Source organism: Phasianus colchicus, chromosome 27, assembly GCF_987193195.1.
Source record: "Phasianus colchicus chromosome 27, bPhaCol1.hap1.1, whole genome shotgun sequence".
Classification (NCBI taxonomy): Eukaryota; Metazoa; Chordata; class Aves; order Galliformes; family Phasianidae; genus Phasianus; species Phasianus colchicus.
The window spans coordinates 1,925,616-1,948,160 of record NC_143462.1 but is presented as its reverse complement, the minus strand read 5'-3'; the positions used below and the strand labels follow the sequence as shown (position 1 = coordinate 1,948,160).

General features: G+C 51.3%; 2 protein-coding genes across 8 annotated transcripts; both read right to left on the bottom strand.

Moving 5' to 3' along the window:
- Positions 1–865: 865 nt before the first annotated feature.
- Positions 866–8,462, bottom strand: C27H2orf42 (chromosome 27 C2orf42 homolog). Of its 6 annotated transcripts, none has more exons than XM_031596989.2 (9): positions 8,350–8,462; positions 5,910–6,739; positions 4,743–4,847; positions 4,562–4,645; positions 4,082–4,186; positions 2,896–3,003; positions 2,080–2,180; positions 1,843–2,008; positions 866–1,194 (listed from the first exon to the last, which is right to left on the bottom strand). In XM_031596989.2, exons 2-9 carry the CDS (start codon positions 6,733–6,735, stop codon positions 980–982), a joined length of 1,710 nt encoding a protein of 569 aa, XP_031452849.1. In that variant the 5' UTR covers positions 6,736–6,739; positions 8,350–8,462; the 3' UTR covers positions 866–979. The 6 variants fall into 6 exon arrangements, 5 of the variants coding, with proteins under 5 accessions (XP_031452849.1, XP_031452853.1, XP_031452851.1 ...); XM_031596993.2 differs by having other exon boundaries at positions 1,843–2,005; XM_031596991.2 differs by lacking the exon at positions 8,350–8,462 and adding an exon at positions 8,194–8,270.
- Positions 8,463–8,723: 261 nt separating this feature from the next.
- Positions 8,724–22,236, bottom strand: TIA1 (TIA1 cytotoxic granule associated RNA binding protein). 2 transcript variants are annotated; one of them, XM_031596994.2, is made up of 12 exons: positions 22,011–22,236; positions 18,602–18,698; positions 18,049–18,147; positions 17,687–17,741; positions 17,102–17,189; positions 13,747–13,822; positions 12,809–12,917; positions 12,108–12,203; positions 11,932–12,016; positions 11,643–11,766; positions 10,981–11,120; positions 8,724–10,153 (listed from the first exon to the last, which is right to left on the bottom strand). In XM_031596994.2, exons 1-12 carry the CDS (start codon positions 22,034–22,036, stop codon positions 10,030–10,032), a joined length of 1,119 nt encoding a protein of 372 aa, XP_031452854.1. In that variant the 5' UTR covers positions 22,037–22,236; the 3' UTR covers positions 8,724–10,029. The 2 variants fall into 2 exon arrangements, with proteins under 2 accessions (XP_031452854.1, XP_031452856.1); XM_031596996.2 differs by lacking the exons at positions 17,102–17,189; positions 17,687–17,741; positions 18,049–18,147; positions 18,602–18,698; positions 22,011–22,236 and adding an exon at positions 16,294–17,022 and having other exon boundaries at positions 8,725–10,153.
- Between the last annotated feature and the right edge of the window lie 309 nt (positions 22,237–22,545).

Here is a 22,545-nt window from a genome sequence, read left to right as displayed (position 1 = left end):
AGCAGAGGCTTCTCCATCCCCACCTCAGGAGCCTTCCCCACCTCAGTGGCTTTTGATGCATTTTCATTGCCCTTCCTGGTTATTTTTTTCCCCTCTTTTTCCTTCCAATTTGCCCCCAAGACCCAAACCCCACTCCTTGGCTTTTTAGCATCACTTTTGAGTTCTGGCATCTTCTGAGCGATAGACACGGAGTGAAAGGGGAGCAGCAGATGGGAGGATGCAAGATTTCCTTTCCAGGCGTTCAATTCCCGTTGTACATAGCACGTCACTACCAATCCTGTGTCAAGACCATATAATGGTGCTTCATTTTTTTTTTTTTTTTCTTACAAGTTAGCACACGCGTTTTTTTAGAGAGTACGTGTTTTAGACAGACCTGGCCGTGTGTATGTATACTTCTGTATTGTTGGATTGTTAGAAAATAAATTATTTCAGTACGAATGTCCGTGTGCTGCTGTCAGGAGGAGGGGTGGGATGCGGTGGGGCGGTGCTGGTGGGGGTGCAGTGCCTGCAGCCCCTCCCTGCAGGAGTTGGGGGGTCTCCCCCCAAGTCCACGTGCAGCTCATCAACCTGAGGGAGGGAATGAGCCTGGCATTGCCCTCCTCCATCCATGGAGAAGATGCAGCTGGGTTCTGCTGGAGGATGCAAGCAAGGAGAGGCTGAAGTTCAGGTAAATGCTGGCAGTGGTCCCCCAGAGGTGGCAGGACCCCCATCCCTGCTCTCTGCTCCCCACAGGTCCTTGCTCTGCACTGATTTCCCCCTCCCCTAGCTCTGGGCTGAAGCTGGGGCTTCCCTGGCTGTGAGTGTGCTCTGCAGCCCCCTGTGCCCTTCCCAGCTTGCTTTCCTGGGTGCAGAGAGGAGCAGCGTGCACCTGGTAAGCAGCACTTTTTATTTTTCCAGGTGCGGCAGCAGCTTTGTGCTTGGTTTCTTTCTTTCGGGCTGACGTGGCCGTGGTGGCAGTTCTGGAGTGCAGTCCTGGAGCTCAGGGGAAGGTGATGGTGGTGAGTGGAGCGAGTTCCAGGGTAGGCTCCAGTGCTGGTGGCTGTTGGGTGGAGAAGGAGGTGGGGGGCTGACGGCCACCCTGGTGCCCGTACTCAAACTTGATGCGCAGCTCTCCGATGTGGGAGTGAGGTAGGATGTTGGGGATCCACTCAATGATGAAAGGGGTGGGCTCCTTCTGGGTGGGAGAGGTGTTTCCTACAGGGGAGGGGGGAAAAAGAGGGTGAGTGGGGGGCCCTGGGCTTTACCCTGTTGGTGGAGTAGGTGTTCTTTGGGCTGTTGGTGCAGGGGTTGTGTTTCTGGGGCATGTGTGTAATGGGCATCTGGACTTGTAAAGGTGAAATCATGCAGTTCTGTGGCTGCTTTTTTGTGGGAGGGGGGTGGAGATGGTGACAGAACTCATCTCAGAGATGTTGGGGGGGGTGGGCTCATCAGTGCCTGTGTAGTTCAGTGGGTGGGGAAAGGCCACCTATTGGGGGGCACTGCCTCTGGGTGCAGGTCTGGGGGAGAGCCCCTTATGGGCAGAGCCGCATGAGGGTGTGAGGGGGAGACCCCCAGCTATGGTAGGACTCCTTTGTGCGGAGTTTTGAAGGGGAGAACCCCTCCTGGTGAAGGTGTCTGTCTCCTCGGTGGGGTCTGGAGGCATTCCTTAATGCCTGGGGGGCTCCATGGTGATGACTGCTGCTTGGTGGAGCCCCAGGCAGGGAGGTGCACATCCAGCTGGTATCTTCCTCCAACATCTGTGCTGAGATCTCATGGCGGTGCTGCTGGGCCTGCCCTGGCACAGTAGGGGGAAGAATCCCCCCCCAAAGGTGGGCTGAGAGGAGGATTCCCTCCCTCACTTACCCACTTTGAGGAAGGTCTTGAGCTCCAGCGGGCGGATGGCTGGCTGCTTCTCCAGGCGCCCGTACGTCTCAGCGATGCTCTCCACCTCCACCTTGGGGCACTTGAAGAGCTCGTAGGTGCCATCCCGGTTCTGGATGAAGCTTCGTGTGATCTCCAGTGGCAGCTGCTGGGAAGCACTGGGGTGAAGGGTTCGGTAATGTGTGGGCAGTGCAGGGTGGGGTGTGAGTTCCCCCTTACCTCGGGCGTATCGAAGATCTGTTTGACCTGCAGGATGTTGGTGATGTGCCACGTGTATTTGGAGAAGGTCCCCAGGGGAAGGGCATCTTTGCGGACAAATGCTATGGGGAAGGAAAGTGCAGTTAAAGGTGGGGGGAAGGAGTGAGGTTGGTGATGCAACTTGCTTTTCCTCACTTCTTTTTCCTTCTGGGCTGCAGTGAGAGAGCTTTGCCTTGGCTGGGAGGCGAGCCCTCAGTCTGCTGCTTTGCACTGAGCTCTGGACTCTCCTCCTGGTCTCAGTTAAGAGCACAATAAAGAAGTAAAGCTGGCTTGGCACTCGGGGACTGCTCGGTGTCTGCGGGCTTTTTATACTCAGCTGGGGGCCCAGTGGTGCTCCTGAAGTCGGAATGCTGCAGGTAATTGTGCTGAGAGCTCTGCGTGGTTGCTCAAGCATTGTCTTACATTAGTGTGAAGTGTAAAGCAGCGGAGAGAAACACTTAAGATCAAGTGCTCTGCAGTCCATTTGGCTCAAAAGCAGCAGCAGAACTGAGCAGAAGCTGCAGGGAAGACGCTGTTTGCTCTGAGTCTCTGCTGCCTTTATTCTTCCAGCTCTAACACCAGTCAAACTGTTACGCAGCTGCAGCCACTGGCCAAGTGCTGAGCCTGCAGCCAGGCTGCACTAAGGCTGGAGCTGTTACAGCCCCACTGGGAGCACAGGCTGTGGCTCCTGCTTAGCGGAGCCTTCTGCCCCTAAGGCTGCTAGAAACAAGAGGGGGTGTCAGCTTCCTGCTGGCTTTTCCTTGCAGAGTGCTTGCAATGTATAAGAGAGTTTCTTACCTGTAGTGGAGTTGGGCAACCTCTTCTTTGTACTCCCACTGGATATCCTCTGCTGCAGTGCATCAAAGAACGCCTGTGGGATGTGGAACACCAACGGCTCGGGTTTGCCTGCATGGTCACAGAGAGGGCAGGGCTTAGGGCAAGAGAGGCACTGCTGCTTGCAGGCAAATAAAAGGTTGGAAAGAAGTGCGTGTTCAGGTGGAAACCAGCATCTGGCTGGAACAGCAGTGCTGGTATTCCACTGCCAGTGATGTGTTTTACATTTACTTTCTTGTGTTGTGGTCTTGGCCCAGTTGTGGACAATGCTGGGCACAGCCTCCACCAACTCCACCTCTGGGCACCACCTCCCCAGGCTGAGCAGCCCTGGCTCTCTGTCAGCTGCTGCCATCCCTTCTCCCCCTTGGCAGGCTCTGTTTTGTCTGGAGGAGCACAGCAGGGCAGCAGAAAGGGCTTTCTTTCAGTGGGTGAGCAGCTCACTGCAGGCCAAGGGCATCACTGAACTCCTATGCCTGACACCTCAGAGATATCTGCCAGAGAGCAGAGCGTGTCCTCCCTGACAAACTGACATTGCTCTTACAGGGTTTGGAAAGAGACCCCCTAAATGTGTTTGTCCTCTTCAGGAAGACCCAGCAGGATCTGTGCACAGGCCAGGCATGCACAGCTTGCAGCAGCTGGGAGCCTTAGGCAGTACAGCCCCACTGTGAGGATTTTCACAGCTCTGCTGAGCTCTGTAGCCACGTGCCCTGCAGGAAGTGGCGTGGCTGACCTGCATGCCACAGGGGATGCAGAAACAGCCATCACCTGTAGCTGCCTGTGCACAACCCTGTGCAGAGCTCTGCCCTGAGGGCACGTGGGGGACAGCAGCATGCTCCAGACTGGTGAGGGAGCATTTCTCAGATGCCACGTGAGGCACCTCACCTTACCTTACCTTACGTCACCTCTTCTGCCTGGTTCTGGGCGGGTTCTTCAAGAATAAATAACCTCTAAGGGAGTTTCTCCCTTCCCTCAGCAATAAACACCAGGCTTTTGTGAAGCTAACACCATGTTTGGGGAACAAATCAAAGCCAACGGGTAAAAATAACATTTGCTCTGAGCTGAGCAAAGCAGGTGCCTCCCTTTGGGCTAAGTTATTTCACAGTCAGGAGCTGGAAGGAGGCTCCCACCGTGCTCCCAAAGCCCTGCTTACCCTCAAACTGGTAATGCATGGTCTGATGGATGCGCTCAGTGACGCTGGCCAGCCAGTCTTGGAAGGACAGGGTAACTTGTGACTCATCCAAAAGTTGGTTACAACCTGTGAGGCAAAGGAGAGGGACATCAGCTCCAGCTGCCTGGATTTGGGTTTTTCACCCAAAGGATTTTGCAGTGCCATACTGACCCTTCTCTCCCTGCGTATCCAGCACACACCTGTGAGTGCTCAGAGATAATTTAGGACACACATGCTAAGGAGAATCCCCTGAGGAGGACACTGCTATGGCAGTTTGCATCTCCTTTCCCTGCAGCATGCTGCCTTGCACAGAGCCAGGTGGGCAGCCAGAGCCCTGACGTTCTTTCTCAACAAGTATTCATCCCTAAAAAATCCAACTTTGCCCCATTTCCATCTGGGATGGGTAACTGGACATCACCACCACCAGTACCAAAAAATCTGGAGTGTGGAGCCAAGTCCTACCTTGCCTTTTCAGTGAGGCAGCAACCGTGGGCTTCTTCAGGCTGCTTCTCCTTAGGCCAGCCGAGTCCTGAGCCAGGAGAGGCCCTGGGGAAAGGAGGGCAGGTTGGGGCACACGCAGTGCTGACACCACAGCCCACACAATGGGCCTCAGATGCCCATCCCTGCTGACTGCGCCACTCACCAGGCGTTAAGTCCTTTTTCCTCTTCTTGGCCTTGGCAGCCTCGCCAGCCTGCAGGGTGGACTCAGGGCCACAAGCCAACTGAGGGACGGCGATCCCCTTCAGACCTAGGAGGAACAGCTGTCAGTCATTAAAAGCACCTCTGCTCCACCTCGCCAAGTGCTGCCCTGCTGGGAGGATTACATCCACCCCACACTCCATAACTGGTCTGTCTGAATGGATCTGGCAGGACTGATCCACACAGAGGCACTGGGGAAGAAAAACAGGAGCCTTGAGCCAAATATTTGGGGTTTGGCTTGTTTTCAGCTTCACCTGACAGACAGGGAGTGCTCCCCAAAGCACCGAGCAGCAAACGTGCCGACTGCTGCACGTGGAGTTCCCACATCCTGAGTTGCTGCCTGCAAAAACCACACAGAAAACCAGAACCAAAACCAGGGGAAAAGCCCAGAGGGGAAAGATTAGGCTGCAGAGACAGCCAGCTCTCCTGGGGGTGGAAAGAGAGCTGGCAAATGGGGAGGGATCACTGCTGGGGCTCCTGGGCACTAACCATGTTCTGCTCCCAGCTCGGGTCCCACTGGGCTCTGTGTGTTGTCCCCAGAGGGATTGAAGGGAGCAATGCTGCACCCTAAGCACTATTGAACCTAGCAACATTGAGATGGGAAGTGGTTTTAATTAGCTCAGGTTAATTCACCCGGAGCAGTCTGAGTTAGGGACCATTCCAAATGCTTTCAGTGGGACCAGCTGGGTGCAGCCTCCAGGCTGCAGAGCACACAAACCCAGTGACTTCTGCCCCATGTGAATTTCACAACACCTTCAGCTTCACTGCTCTTGCCCAAAAGGAAGAAGACACCCAGTTCCCATCCCAGAAGAGGAAGCTCCACTTGCTACAAGCATCGATTGCAGCAAAGCAAAGGGGACCCGTCCCCCAGGGCAGCCCCCTGCTCTGCTCTCACGCCTGCACAGGCATCTCACAGCCTGAGTGCTTCCTGGGTGGGGGGGTGGTGAGCAGGAAATGAAGCCCCAATCGACAAAGCGCCCAAGGGGAGCAGGTGTGAGGGCTGCCCTCAGGCCAGCACTGGCTGTGGCGTGAGCAGGAGCAATAGTGTGGCCTGCTCCCCTTGGCTCCCCATTTGTTCCCCTCTCAAAATCCCTGAATCAGCCTCAGATACCGCTTGAGTCATAGGTGAGGAAGTCGGCAAACTCCTGGGCCAGGCTCTCATCGCTGGCAAAGGCACAGATGCAGGCGAAGAAGTGAATGCACCTCTGTGCTGCTGCCTCCTCCTTGGCTGAGGCAGCCTTGCCAGGCTTCAGGCTCTGGCAGGAGCAGAAGAACCTGTGCTCCGCCAGCGTCTTCGTGCTCATCTTCTGGGCGAAGGAGGCGTGCAGGTAGCCCAGGCTGTGCTTTTGGCTTGCCTTACACTTCACCACCAGGACGCTTTTGGTGATCCTCTGCACCAGTGGCCCCGTGGGCTCCGTGGCCAGCTGCCAAATAGTCTGTTTCGTTTCGGGCGAGGCCTGCATGGAGTTGAGCACCGAGCTTTTCAGGGTCAGCGGGGTGGCCTCGGTCTGACAGTTCAAGGCCAGTTTGACGTGCTGACACTGATTCTCCACCACACCCTGCGTGGCTGCCTTCAGGCACGTCGGGACGTAGCAGCGGCCGGAGCTGAGCTGCGTGATGATGGTCCCATCCACCGTCTGGATGGCCGTTTCTGAAACACCCAGCTCTACAAAGCAGCGATAATCCGGGCCCCGGTCCCGCTGGCGCACTGAGTACAGCTGCAGGTCGGAGCCAGTGATGATCTTAACAGCATCAACCCCGGGTTGTTTGCGTGAGCCGTAGCGGAAGACGGTGCCGCAGTTCTTGTTCTTGCAGCTCAGCCCACGGGTGCCATTGTAAGTGCCACAGCGGGGACATTTCCTGATGCCTCTCAGCGTGGCCTTGCCCAGGTCGGACAGGAAGGAGGGCACTTTGGTTCTCACCGATGTGGGCTCCATCTTCCTGGAAGGGCAGAGATGGGGAGGTGAGCAGTGGGGGAAGCACAGCTTGGTTATGGTGACACCTACAGGTCCCCCATGCAGCAGGTATGGAGGCCTTGCAGCTCCTGAGCTGAGAGGAACAGAAGAGGGAAGGCGGCTGAGTGCCACAACTATGGGAAGTCAGCACTTCCCCGCCTTGCACGTATGCAGGCTGCACGGGATGCATGGGATAAAAGTGATGCAAAGCTTTTGCGTGCCTGCACACATGTATGTGATGGATGCATCGTCCCACATCCCCACTGCTTGCCCTGCTGCCAAGCTTCTTGGTGATCACGGAGCCAACAGAATGGGCTAGGTTGAAAAGGATCGCAATGATCATCCAGTTCCAACCCCCTGCTATGTGCAGGGTTGCCAACCAAAAGACCAGGCTGCCCTGAGAACCCATGGGGTGCCACAGGGACCCACGAGGTGCCATAAGGACCCACAGGATTGTAGAATCACATAATGGCCTGGGTTGAAAAGGACCACAGTGACCATCAGTTCCAACCCCCTGCTATGTGCAGGGTCACCAACCAGCAGACCAGGCTGCCCAGAGCCACATCCAGCCTGGCTTTGAATGCCTGCAGGGATGGGGCATCCACAGCCTCCTTGGCAACAGTACGAGAAAGGGAACTTTTGGAGAGCATCCAGAGGAGCCACAAAGAGGATCAAGGGGCAGCAACTCCACTACGAAGACAGGCTGAGGGAGCTGGGCTTGTTCAGCCTGGAGAAGAGAAGGCTGTGGCGTGAATCATTGCAGCCTTCAGCACCTAAAGGGAGCCTACAGACAGGAGGGGAGTCAACTCTTTGAAAGGCTAGATCACAGCAGGACAAGGGGAAATGGTTTGAAGTTGAGGGAGGGCAGATTTCAGTTGGATGTCAGGGGGAAGTTGTTTGCTGTGAGAGTGGTGAGGTGCTGGAACAGCTGCCCAGAGAGGCTGCGGATGCCCCGTCCATCCCTGCAGGTGTTCAAGGCCGGGTTGGATGGGGCCCTGGGCTGCTGTGAAACGTGGAGGTTGGTGGCCCTGCGTGTGGCAGCGGGTTGGAGCTTCGTGATCCTCGAAGTCCCTCCCAGCCCCGCCGTTCTGTACGCTGTGATTCTGTGACCCGGTCCAGTGCCTCAGCTCCCTGTGTGACAAACCTGCTCCTAACATCCAGCCTAACCCGCCCTGTCTCACTTTAAAACCGCTCCCCCTCGACAGCACAGAGCCGTAGGAGCCGAGGGAACCGCGGCGCCGCAGAACCGCACAGCTCCGTTCCGACCGACGTCCGACGGCCCCCCGCCCCTCCCTCACGCAGCCCCGGCGGCCCGTGACGAAGCGGAGGAGGAGCTGCCGGCGGCCGCCCCGCCGTGTGAAGCGGCCCAGGACCAAACCGTTCCCGCTCCCCCCCCGCGGCCCGGCCCGCTCCCCTCAGCCCATGGCCGCGTGACGTCACCGCAGCGGCGTCGCCGTGACGTCGCCCCCCGCCGCCAGGGGCCGCCCCGCCGGCCCTTTCCCTCCGTCCCCCCGCCCCTCTGACGTCACTTCCTGTCCCGCGGGCGCGGGTCCCGCTCCGTTCCCCCTCCCCCCTCCCCCCTCCCTTCCTTTTTACCTGGGCGGCGGCGCGCGCCCCCCGCTCCGGCCCGAACCCGGCCGCGAGGCCGCTCAGCGCCCCACCTCCACCATGGCGCCCGCCCGCCCGCCGCCGCGCTCCCATTGGACCGCCGCGATCACGTGGGTGCGCCGCAGGGGTCGCTGGGAGATGGAGTCCACGGCGGCGCCAGCACGCATGCGCAGTTCCACCCCATTTCGGCACCCCCGTTCTAATTAAACCCGTTCCCGACCTTTCCGCCCCAAAATCAAGCGCCCGCCCCCACGCCTGAGTTCACCCCGGAACCATCGGGTAAAGAAACGAGAGCACACAAAACTTCGGTTTGATTTCTTTTTTTTTTTTGTTGTTTTCTTTTTTTTTGTTTTTTTTTTTTTTGTTTTTGTTTTGCTTTTTTTTTTTTTTTTTTTGAAGGCTGCTCATAGAGGTAGCACAGAAAGATCGCTTTTGGCCTCTGAACATCGAGAAACTCTTTTCCCAGCTGCTCCCCCAGCCTGGAACCTCCACGTCACATCACATGGCTCCATAGAGGGGTTTTCTGTTTGCTTTTTTGTTTTGTTTTGTTTTGTTGTTTTTAAACAGTTTCTTAAAAACAAAGAGAGGATGACTTTGTATTCAAAGACTACCAAAGTGTATATTTGATATCCACATGCAAAAAAAAAAAAAAAATTAATAATATATATATGCATAAATCAAGAACTCGGCGTCCTACCTTTAAATAAAGGAAACGTACAAAGTCGGCTATGTTTGTGCAAAATATTAATTTGCTAAAATATTTTACATAATCAGTACATGTAAATGTAGAAATCGATTTAAAAAGGAAAAAAAAAAAAAAACAACAAAAAAAAACCAACAACCAACAAACCAAGGAGCTGGTTGGTAGAATTCGTCACATTTTAAGTGAGTTGTAACGGGGTTTTTTCCTGCAGCAGCAGAGATGGGGACTTCTCTGCCATCAGTGTGATGGAGGCACCCATTCACACAATGCAACGTTGGGTTGGTGGGCACTGATGGCAGGGTGGGGGAATGGAGGTCGTAAGGCAAAGGCTGAACAAATGAATGGGTAGAAAAATGATGTAAACTAAGAACCCGGCCTCCAAAAGAGCCGCTCTGATGGGAGGGGAGGGATGGACGCTCTGTACAAGAGGCTCTTTGAGAAGAGGGCTGTGCAGAAGCTGAGGGCGGAGAGCCTCCAGGACCCACACAATTTTGGCTTTTTTTTTTTTTTTTTTTTTTGTACAACAGCTTTTATAATACATTGTAAATCGTTCGGAATGCAAACCACAACCGCACGCTGCTCCCGAGGAAAAAAAAAACCAAAAACAAAAACAACAAAACAACAAGTTTGACATTGTGCAATTTGCTGCCCCCAAGTTTAAGTGGCAGTAGTCCCTGCAATTTGCTGTGTTTCAACAGTGGATCGTTAAGAAACACATCTAGAAAAGAGGAAAAGAAGGCAATGGTTGGCAGACATCCAGCATCTCGTTTTTTGTGTGTTTTTTGTTTTTTGTTTTTTTTAAACAACGTGGATGACAACTTCACGATTAAAAATTTTTTTTTTTTCTTTCTTTCTTTCTCTCTCTTAAATAAATACATTGCATCTGATGCTTGCACTGACTTGATCTGACACATCTTTGTGATGCTGCTCGAGCCCCACCAGCACCCAGCTGCAGCGTTGGGTTCTCACTGTGTCTCAAATCCTGCCACTCGGTACCCGGCCTGGTTTGTCAGCACGCTGCCATTCTGCCCCTGTGGGGGCTGCACGCTGTAGTTTGCTCCCATCCACGCTGCTGATGACTGTGTCTGACTGTAGGGGGAGAAACAGCGTGTTAAGGAATGACACATTGTAGGAGATGGAAGGGACATCCGGAGATCCGCACCCCACAAAGCAGTTTCTCTCTGTTGGTTGTGGTGTATCAAGGCAGGCAGACCCCAGAAGGCCTCTGCTACTATTGCTTAAAAGTGTTCTGTGTCCCTTCCTTCCCTTTGCATTTAGTATCTGAGTCAAGTCTTTGGAAGGGGAGATAACAGCAGGACAAGGGGAAATGGTTTGAAGTTGAGGGAGGGCAGATTTCAGTTGGATGTCAGGGGGAAGTTGTTTGCTGTGAGAGCAGTGAGGTGCTGGAACAGCTGCCAGAGAGGCTGTGGATGCCCCGTCCATCCCTGGAGGTGTTCAAGGCCAGGATGGATGTGCAACCTGCTCTAGTATTAAACGTGGAGGTTGGCAGGCCTGACTGCTGGAGGGAAATTGGAGTTTCGTCATCCCTGAGGTTCCTTCCAACCCAACCATGCTATGATTCTATAATCTGAGATAGCCATTACCAGTGTTGAGTGACAACAGCAAAACAATTTCACACTGGCAGCACAATGAGCAGGCTCCACATTTGGCCAGACGGCGATGTGCCAAAGCTCAACATTGTTTGGAAAATAATTTGAATAGGAAATAAGAATTCATCCTCTGCTGCCCCAACAAAGGTATACGAGGAGAGCTCTCCTATTCCTCAGTATTTGCATACCACAAGCATTGCTACACCTAACAACTTCACAAGCTGCAGCCTCAGAACATCACCTCCCTTATAGGAAAATCCCTGGGACGTGACTTCAAGCATGGGAAAGTGTGGAGCATGTACTCACTTGAAGCCCTGCTGGTTCCACGCCTGCCCGTACATCCCATAGGCGGGGACCTGCCACCCGTTGGGCACGTACTGCCCCAGCTGTGCGTTGCCATACCACTGCCCCCACTGCCCGTAAGCCTGAGGATATCCAATTTGATTCTGCAAGGAGAAAATGTGTTAGGCACTGCCTGAGAACACGGCTCATCTGCTCACAACGCACCGCGCCTGCACGCTTGCCTTGGATTGGAAGCTTACAAGTGACATAACACTGAAATGGAAACACATATCTAGCAGGACACTCTTTGGAGTGCGTGTTTCATTACTAAAGACCCCCCCCAGTGCTTTGCTAATGAACTGCGTGGGGTCTTTGCTTTCTCAAAGCCCAGAGCCTTCTCACTGAGGCCCAGGAAAGAGGAACAGCAGCATCATTTCCTTCCATGGCACAAAGATATGCCATGTGCAGGACAGCCTCCAGCAAGCCTGCTTCAAAATTTTACCTCACCATTTTTTCCTTAATAAAATTTCAAAGGATTTGTAATCACTTTAGACAAACACCCAGTGATGAAATAAAGAGCAACCCCACGTCAAACTACCACACGCAACAACAGCCACTCAGCAGGTTTCTATTCAGGACTAATGTCACACAACCATTTTTGACACGAGTGGAGGAGCAGTTCTGACCTGCTGCACTGGGCTGACCATGTCAGGCGTCTCCTTCCCCCAGTAGCACTTCACCACATGGCCCTCTATAGTTGTCCCATTGACAGAAACGATGGCGTGTGCGGCGCTCTCGTGAGAATTAAACCTGTTGGGATAGATAGGAATTAAACCTGTTGGGTGCCAATAGGAATGATACTGGAAGTACTACAGCCAGGCTGAGAACCCTGCTGTTAGAACCCTCTAGTTAGGCATACAGCCACTCATTTTTATTAAATTCTTCCACTTGTTGTGTGAGTGCATGACAGCATACCGTACAAAGGAGTAGCCTTTATCTGGGAAGACTCGGATTTCCATTATCTGTCCGAATGGAGAGAAGGTCTGGCGCATTAACTGCTCTGCAACAAGAAGCAGCACAACACCAACATGAGGTCACACAGCGTTATCCGGAGTCATTCCATGCGACAACGTGCTCTGGGGACACAATACCTGTCAGGCCTGAAGTGACACCTCCACAGTACACGGTGCAGTTGCTGGGACTGGACTGATTGACCACGTCATCATAAGACAGCTGTTTGGTGTTTGCTTAAAAGAGATTTGCAAGAGTTTTTCAGTTCATCACACACACGTCATGGAGCAGTTCTGATCCCATCCTAAGAGTGAGGAACCATGCTGACAGAGCTGGTGATAAATGCTGTGAGCACAGTCAGCATTTTCACTTGGGTTTGTCTGGTTGCCCACAGCTACCCGTTCCTAATTAGGATGGGCTGCTAATGACAGGGACACTGCTGTGAAGTTAAGTTCACATGTCAAGCTTATCAAGATACGCCTAATTTCCAGTCTCTCTCATGGAAATGCTTTAATATAGCCCTGCTGGCTTTGTATCACAAAAGGAAGCCATAGTCCAAAAGGGAGAAGTTAAAACAACCCCACTCAAAAACAACCCCAGCTGTCCTGACAGAGAGCAGCTTTCCAGAGCATGCAGAGCCAGCAGGAAGCCCTGGGTGGCAGTGGAAATACAGCTGTTTTAGCTCAGGAAGTTGATCTGTTCACGGTTTTGAATCAAGAATCTTTGCTTTTGAGCACCCACTTTCCCCTCTCCCACAACTGCCAAATGCCTGGAGCTCACAATTCTCTCTTCCTCCCTGGTTTGTGGTATAAGGTTTGCTTTTGCACATGCAAACACTCACATTCGTATGTACTCTTTGGAGCTGGAGGTTTTCTCGTTGCCCAGTTTGTTCTGATTTGCCTTCCACCAAGCCACTGGCCGCCCATCTGCTGAATAGCATTCTCTGCATCCTGTCCACAAGAGAGAGAAAAAATACTCACTCCACAAAGACACTGCTGGGTCACCATGGAAGCCTGAGCATTACCAATATTGCTAACCAAGAATCATAGAATCATAGAATCACTCAGGCTGGAAAAGACCTTAAAGATCATCAAGTCCAACCACAACCTAACCATACTACCCTAACTCTAACAACCCTCCGCTAAATCAAGTCCCTGAGAAGCTGTTGATGCTCTATCCTTGGAACTGCTCAAGGTCTGGCTGGATGGAGCTTTGACCAACCTAGTGTAGCACAAACTGTCCCAGCCCATGGCAGAGAGGTTGGAACCAGGTGATCTCTAAGGGTCCTTCCAACTCAAACGATTCTGATTCTATACTTATTATTTATTTATGTATTAATATTTATAGTTATTAAAAGACCACTCAGCTCAGCTTTCTTACCAAGTTAATCATGATACACATGCAACTCGGTAGTTTACTTCTGCCACTCACAGTGTATGATATTACATTGGCTGTTTTGGTTGGAAGGCAATGTTACCAGTGATATTAGCCAAATACATGCCCTGTGCTCTGAACGACCCTACAATTTGTCTGCAGGGTCAAGAAGGAATGCCTGAGTAGCACAACCCTCCATCCAGGCTCACTGCTTGGTTTTCTTCCCCACCTCTCACACCCATGAGAATCAGCGGGTTACAAAGCCATCCTTACCCTCAGCACGAGGGGAAACTATGAAAGTTTCCTTCCTGAAGAAGCCAGGAGCAGATGGGGACCAAAGTCACTCCTTTTCTGCAGCATGTACTGAAGATTCCCCCCCCATTTCCAGACCGTGCCACAGCTTACCCATTTATTGAAGAAGGAGACGAAGCCATAGCCTTTAGATTTCCCCGTTGCCATGTCCTTAACCACCCGTGCATCTCTAGAAAGCAGAAACAAGAGCCAGTTCAGCATCTCACAAAGCCAGCCCGACTAAACTCGAGTCACACTTACAGCTCATTTTCACCTTTCACCTTTACTAAAGTCAACTGTTTATTGCACCAGCAACACAGTCAAAGCAAACGGCTTGGTTTCTATACAGAACTTTACTACTGCTTTGCCAGGTGGTAGCAAAATTAAACTTAATTTCGTAAACATGCAAATCAATAGCTTCTCTAACAAAGGTAGGTACTTTACGACAGTTGTTTCCGCTTCAAAACGCTTTTACATACTGTTAAAGCACAAAGCATGGTCAAAGCAGCTATTCCAAAGGATAACTTAAGCCACTAACATTAGCTGAATGGCTCTCTTTAACCATGCAATCGTTACACTCAGCTCCTTTGCCAACACATTCTACCTACTCATTCAAAATATTAAATAGAAAAAATGAAAAAGAGAGGAATTAAAAGGCATACGTCGCCTGTTAACTGAATTCTTTAATTTTCTCTGGTCAATTCGTTACCCCCTTTTGGGACTGTGGGCAGCTGTAAATTTTGAGAGATTGACATTTTCAGAAATTATTGAAGAAAACACCGAAACATTTACGTTTTAAACTACACATTACAAATAATTCAAAGTGCATTTGTACAATAGCAATCATACAGGACTGATTGGAAACTACAAGATATTAAAAAATAAAAAAAGAAGGAAAAAAAAAAAGAAAATATTTATAAAAGTAAATAAGAAAACTACAACGTTTGTCCACTGTGAACTGTAGCTTGTAGTTAGCCATGGCAATTCTGTCCATTCTTCAGAGACACTCTGCAAAATAACCAGAGCCCTATTATTTGAGATTGAGTTAAGAAGAGAACCCAGCTACAAGAGCTAAACCCCCACTCATGGAAAGCCACTCTACAGCACTTCTCAGGCAATTTGTGTCCAGGTTAGCCAGGGGCTGGGATGCTCTCCAGGCCACCCCTCCTCCCCCCCACACGTAACAAGCATTAAAGAACAGAAAGCAAAACAGAAAACCAGTCAGCAAGTCATGCAATGGAACTTAGGTCTGCATAACATGATAGGGTTCAGAAAAACTAGTGTAACATGGGCACAACATTTAGCATTCCAAGACTGGCGAGAGGAGTCACAATGAAGAGGGGGTTTGTTACACCACTTTATTAAGCCTCACAGTAACTGCAAATGCTGTATCATGAGCTCACTGTGGTACATGTGAGCCTACAGCACTGACCCGAGGAAAATACCTCTTCCACCGCCAGCAGTGTTATTTCTTTTCTGTTTGCAACACCTCCCCCCTCCCTTTTGTTTCGTTTCTCCTTCCTGGTCTGAATTTGGGTAGGACAAATTGCCTGAGAAGAGCCACGCTGGTACTCTTAGCTGGTTTGCTCTCAACAGCCTAAAGAGGGAGGGGGGAGGGAAGAACTCATCTCTACTTACCCTCAACTGAAAACTTTGAAAATAAGACTTGAGAACAAGTGAAAACATGCGTACAGTAAGCAGAAAAGGAAACCACAGTGAATGTGTGCTTTTACAGTGATTAAAAAGTTCAGATGCAATGAATTACCAACATTTCTTTATGTGCTAATCATGCAGTAGTTCAACCTTGGTTTCATATATATATATATACACACACACACACACAAAAAAAGAGCTCAGTTTAACACCAACGTTAAAAAAAATAATAATAAATCAGGAAATATTCCATTAGCACATTTCTAGAAAGGAAGTCACTGATTAGGTCAAATAGCTTCAATCGACTGCTGATGAGATGGCAGCAGTGCTTTTTTGGGTTCAGTTCCACCAACAGAAAACCAAGGCCCCTTCTGCTCTCCCTGACCCCCTCCATTTTGGGAACAGGACTTTCAGAGAGTCGTAACAGGGATGATTTCTTTTTGGCCTGTCCATTTAAGGCAGGGCAAGTCGCCAAGTTTTCAGCCTGCTAGCTCTACAGCTGCGTGCTGAGCACCCCAAGAGCAGCAGCTTGCTTGCCTTCTCCCCACCCCAGCTGGGAAAGAGTCCTGATGCTGTGTCCTAAAGGGCTTTGCTTTTGGGGGTTGTGTTTGCTGGAGAAGCCTGTCTATTGGAAGGCACCTGAGGAACCCAGAGCTGAAGCAGCTAGGGGAAATTCCTTCATAGCTCTACCACATTCACACCGACGCAGCTGCCTGCTGCTCCCTGCCTTTCCTACTCATTCCAGCAGCAAAGTGCCAGTGCAAACCCATTTTAGAGTCCCTCGGCCCTTCCTTCCACATTGCATTTGGCCATGAGGATAAACTGACTCTGCTTAGGAGTCTGACCCTCTGAGTTTCCTAAGGGATATTAGTCAAGATTTAGAGTTCTCTGAAGCGAGTGACATTCAGATCACATGGTTTTTCTTAATTGTATCAAAGAGGAAATCAAGCTGGCATTAACAAGAGTAACACACTGGACTCTGAGGGAAAAACAAAAAAACAAACTTACTTCAATTAAAGGCTGCACTACACAACACTCCAAAGCACTCTACGTTCTCTTACATCACCATCAAGAAACTTCAATGTCCAGTACAGACAACACTACAAGGAAAATTAATGGTTTACATTTGGAGGATGGAAAGAACGAACTGCTCCTTACTCTGCTACACCCTGAGTCCAACAGACTGGCAGGCAGAGCTGCAGCCACCATTCCCCCTTGATAACACGTTCTCTTGTCACACCATTGCTCTGTGCAGCCCATGAGTGTGACTCCAAGGATCAAAGATGCCCCCTGCTTTTGGCCAAACACCTGGAGGCCACTGGAGCTGCAGCCTCTGGGTGCCACGAGGCTGAAAAGGGTTCATTTTGGGGGGGGGGGGGGGAAAGAACTTAACTGCCACGAATGGCTGCTGCTGGTGAAAACCCAAGGCCTCATGAGGTGTGAGCATGCAAACAGGCTTACTCACAAACCATACAGCGTGATGCTGACGTGACTGCAGAGAGGGCAAGTTAAATGTGTAACCCCACATTCAGGAATCATTTTTTTCCAGTGTTGCTTTGCTAAACAATGTGAGGAGTATGAAACCAAAGCATGTCATATGCAACCTTTCTAGGAAAGCAGAAGAAGCTTCTAGAAAGAAATCTCTTTACACAGCCCTGCTTAATGCTCAACCATTCAGAGTCCGGGTGCTGTATGAACAGATGAATTTGTTCTCCTGCACTGGGTCAATTTTTGGTTTTTACTTACTGAAATAAGAGGCTGCCTCCATTTAGGAGAGAGAGAACTTTTAGTTCATTTATCCTATCCAATTACTTACGATATTCTTCCAAACGGCGCAAAAGCTGCTTTTATATCTTCAGTTGTAATTTCGGGACTGAGATCTCCAACAAAGACATGGAAATGGTCTTTTGGGGAAAAAGAGAAAAAAGGATATCAGGCATTCTAAAGCAGGACATGTTTGGAACCAAGCTAAGATGCCCAACTGAATACCACAGGATGTGTAGAACAAATCAACACCTTGCATTGCAACAGTTTGCTGTTAAAGAATTTGAACCAACAGTTTTGGTTGCTCAGCCATTACACCACGTGAATTCAGTGTGTGTGAATCCGTGTGCAAGTGAACTGAGACTGAAGGACTTTGGGTGGTCAGTGAACACCCTTGAGAGATTTCATTCTATGTTTAAGAAGATACAATTACCTTGTGAAGGCTGTGTGCTGACAACGGTACTACCTGATGACAAAGATTACATTTGCTCTTAAGTTCATTAACACAAACACATCCAATATCATCTCAAGATTATGAACAAAACATTACTGAGTGTAACTGTATGATGCAGAGGGTTTATGTTTCAAAACTACCCGTGCAAATGAAAGGATCAATCCATGCCTGAGGAACACTTACTGCTCGTGTCTTTCTTCTGGCTGCTGGGAGTCGTTGCCCAGTTCACTTTGACCTCCTGCAAACATCAGTTGGCCATCAGTTAGATCAAGCACATCACAGCTGAGCACAGATACCACCAGCACTTTGTTCTGATGCTACGGGGAAGCCAGGCATGCAAGCTGGGTGAAAGCTTCTATTTAAGGCACATTTCTTGGGTGGGTTTTGCTTGGCTGGGTGGGGTTTTTCTTGCAGGGAGTGGGGAGTTCAATGAAGTGCCTAACATCTGCAGTGTATCCACTTCCTCTCAAGTGCCATTATCCCACACCAGCTGAGACAGCCCGTGCTCTCCAGCTCCAACTCACCCTGTAGACATGACAGCTTACCTTACCCATTATCTTCCGGCCATTCATGGCAGCCAGTGCCGAAGCCGCATGGCGATGCTCATAGAACTCCACAAAACAATAGGGATCATTTCCAGCTGTCTGATAGAAAAGAGAAAGATCTGTGACCACCAGCCCTTCAAACTGCCTCCTCATTATCACTCTCAGTGCCTTATCCATGAAATCTGAACAGCTCCAAACGAACTGGCTTTGTTACTGCAGGCCAAGACCACACACAGCACGCTAACAACGCTCCATGGGCATTCAGCTCCACTTTAAAAAGGTAAAAGTTGGCCAAAAAGAACTTTTTCAATTTAATTTACAATATCTGTATGTTATTAACTTGTCCTATCCCTTTCAGAATGTCCACTCATTCTTAAATAGTATCAGGTATGAATCAGAAAACATCACGTTTGTGATGGTGACCTCCCACCCCCATCACATCCCCAGAACTTGGTCACATCGTATTGCCAGAAGGATCCCAAAAGGCACAAAGAAGACCCAAGGCCATTCACTATAAGGAGAGGGGAAATAATAATTAACTGAAGTCTCTTACATCCATTATCATTTTGCAGTTTTTGCATGGTCCAATCTGGCTGAACAGCTGGAGGATCAGAGCTTCTGTCACATCTCTGGACAGGTTCCCCACGTATCTGTAAGGTGCAAGGAAAGGTTAGAAGTGCAGATGTTCCTACCGGAGGGGGATGCAGAGAAAAGTGATTTTAAGGGCATGTCAATAAACCAGCAACCCTCTTGATGCAAGAGCCACAACTAGCAGGAGCTCTTCTTCTCTCCCTTTTTAAACATTAGCATGGTGTGGATAATAAATAAGCCGAGGCACCACGCAGCAACACGCTCTCATGTGATTTTTCTAGGGCTGAGCTTACAGCAGCTTTCTTGTAAGTGCAGGTCTGTGCCACGACCTTTGCACTAAGGTTGCATTTTCACCTCGATAAGCAGGCAGCTGCTGCATGAAGCATTTCCTGCCTGCAGGTTGGGTTTAGCTGGAAAGCAGAGGATTTGGCTAACAGATCGCTTGGGAGTACCACAAATTTTTGCACGACTGCAGTCCTCTCAAAATGCAGTAACACACACGTATGCAGAGATAAATATGTACACATATGTGTAATTATGACCTGTGTAACTACACGTTAGGGATCCTACACGCCTCTGCTGCCCGCTCTGCGTGGCAGCTTGTCTGAAGAGCTTTCTCCAACCCACAAGCTGCCAAACCACAATAAAAGCACCGCAATACCACCAAGTGGGCCTGGATTTAGGGGAAAAACACAGAGCTGCACCCCCTTGAGCAACAAAGCAGGCTGTTTTCCCCCCCATGTACTCAGCAGCAAGCTTAAGCCACGCTCTCTGTGCTGCACTTAAGTGATTTAGACACACTCAAGCTTCAATAAGCATCTGCAAGTTTCTTTGCAGCTCTGCTCTCCCAACCTGAACCTTGGACTGCACCACTGCTTAAGAAATAATTGCCAGGCAATGGGACTGGGGCCAGTCCCACCAGCAGCAGGGATCTCTCCTGCACAAGTCTTCCTGCATCTTTCCCCTCTCTGTTTTATGCTATTTGGATTCTCAGGCGTTGCTTCTTTGCAGGTCACACGCAAGGCAAACCACGCAGACAACTCCATTCATCCAGGGCAGGCTGATCTACGTCTTCTTGAAAAGCTCTCCCAAACTAGTGGGTGTTTGCACTCCCTCATCTTTTTATAAACACAAAACAAGTCCAAAGTGCACGTATTCGAGAAGCATATGGGTAAACTACAAACAAGAGCTCTTTGTAAAGTTCAAAAACACTGAGCTGTAACCGCCCCTTGCATTCATCACTGCTGGAGAGTGGCTTTCGAAGATGGTAACTGGCCACGTGAAAAGTGCTGTTTATCCAGGAAAACATTTCCATGGCTAATATGGCCCATAATGTCCGCCTGAATACCCAAGTACTGACTTCTGCCCTGCAAGAAATGGGTTACGTGGACATCACACCAACAGGACCTCATTTCCACCAGCACTTCCTATAGAAATGCTCAGCAATCACATCATTAACACACATTTCAGAGCCACGCCGGCATGCAGCTGCATTTCAGCCTTCCAAGAAATCCATCTGAACCTCACACTGCGTAACTCAGCTCGTGACAATCTCTGTGTGTGACTCCAGAACGTCACTATTCGGAGAAAGGCAGCTCCTGGCATGTTGCTCAACAGCCAGCTCAGCAGAAACGCTGTCGTGCTTGTGCAACACGTGCTGCAGGATGGAGAATTCATTCCCTAGAGCACGAACTACATTCTGCTGAGACCACTGGCCTGCAGACAACAATTTCACTAGGGGGAAGGGGGAAAACATTCTGCTAAATAAACACACCGGCATGCCAACAGGTCTGACCCATGTTTGTGGATGCTAAGAATAGTTTAAGGACAACAGGATCATGCATGTGCCCAAAACAGAGTAGCTGGCACAAGTCACGTAAGAACCTTGTTTTCCTCAAGTCACCCAGGGGCAAACTTTCCTCCTGCTTTGGCAAGATCCCTTTCCCCCCCCCCCTCAATGATCATAAAATGGCTTGGGTTGGAATGGACACTGAGGATCATCAAGTTCCAACCCCCAGCCACAGGCAGGGCCACCAACCTTCAGATCTGCTACTAGACCAGGCTGCCCAGGGCTCCATCCAGCCTGGCCTTGAACACCTCCAGGAATGGAACATCCACAGCCTCTCTGTGCAGTCTGTTTCAGGGGAATCACTGCAGGTGGTGCCTGCCAGGCTAAGGAGGGAGCTGCACACCTCAGCTCAGCACCTCGTCCCTGTGTGTTCCACCAAAGCCCAAACACCTCCTGACAGCAATGGGCGTCAGTTGTGTGAGTGGGGCCAGAAAGTTCCCTGTAATTAGAGGAGCTCTGTGAGTTTAGCAAGGCAGGGAGCTGCCCTATGGCCACCGTTAGCTGCTCCCTTGGCTGTGAGAATCACAGAACGGCCAATGGTTGGAAGGGACCTCGTGGATCATGAAGTTCCAACCCCCTGCCACATGCAGGGCCACCAACCTCCACATTTCATTCCAGACCAGGCTGCCCAGGGCCCCATCCAACCTGGCCTTGAACACCTCCAGGGATGGACGGGGCATCCACAGCCTCATTGGGCAGCTGTTCCAGCACCTCACCACTCTCACAGCAAACAACTTCCCCCTGACATCCAACTGAAATCTGCCCTCCCTCAACTTCAAAACATTTCCCCTTGTTCTGCAGTTATCCACCCTTTCAAAGAGCTGACTCCCCTCCTGTTTGTAGGCTCCCTTTAGGTGCTGAAGGCTGCAGTGAGTTCACCCCGCAGCCTTCTCTTCTCCAGGCTGAACAAGCCCAGCTCCCTCAGCCTGTCTTTGCAGCCCCCTGATCATCTTTGTGGCTCCTCTGGACCCTCTCCAGCAGCTCCCTGTCTTTCTTGTACTGGGGGCTCCAGCCCTGGACGCAGTGCTGCAGATGGGGCCTCACAAGAGCAGAGCAGAGGGGGGCGATCACCTCCCTGTCCCTGCTGGCCACCCCTTATGCTGAACCGATCCTTATGGAGCTAAGCAGCTTTAAGCCCCCCAGCTCTGCGAGCTGACAGCCGTAAAACAACGCAGGGCCCAGGAGCGCACCGGGGTTGGATGCTCTCAGAGATGTACGGGGGAGCAAAGCACGGGAAAAGACACATCTGAAGCGGGAAAGGGGCTGGGAGATGTGGGCTACAAAGGCCTCGGGGGGGGGGAGGGCGGGATGAACCATGAGGGGGGAACAGCGCGGGCAAACAAGGCCCCTCAGGGCCGGCCCCGCAGCCTGCAGCAGGCCCAGGCCGCTCCCTTCGCTCTGAGGCGGCCCCGGGTCCCGCGGAGCTCGGATCGCCAGGCCGCGGCCGCGCTGAGGAGAGCCCGGGGCCGCCCCTCCCCGCGGGGCCGTGAACAATAGGCGGTCTCGCCCCCTCCACACTCACAGGGTCTTGGGCATTTCATCCTCCATGGTTGTTGTGGTGGCGTCGCCGACTGCCGCCGACCCACCGCCCGACCCGGCTCTTCGCACCGAGCCGGCCCCGAGGCCCCGTCACCGCGTGGGCAACGCGACCGCCGCCGGCCCCGCCGCGCCCTGAGCGCCGGACAATAACCCCGGTGGTCCTCGCAAGATGGCGGCGGGCGGGCGAAGGGGCCCGGCCGGCACTGCGCATGCGCCCGGAGGAGGCGCCAATAGCGCTCGTCCCCTCCGGCGCCGGCCCGCGGCGCAGGCGCAGTAGCGCTACGCTGCGTGCACATGCGCACTGGGGTATATGTGGGGGGGAGGTGGGCTATGTGTGCGCATGCGCGTTGCGGGAGCAGTGATTGAGCATTGGCGGCGTGTCAGCGCGCTGTGCTTTGTTACCTCCTTCTGGCCGTGCCAGCTTCCTCCCTCAGGCAGAAGCGTTAAAAGAAAAGAGAGAAGTGCAGTCAGTCAATAAAATAATTTAGAATCAAGAATTTAAGTTGGAAGTTGGAAAA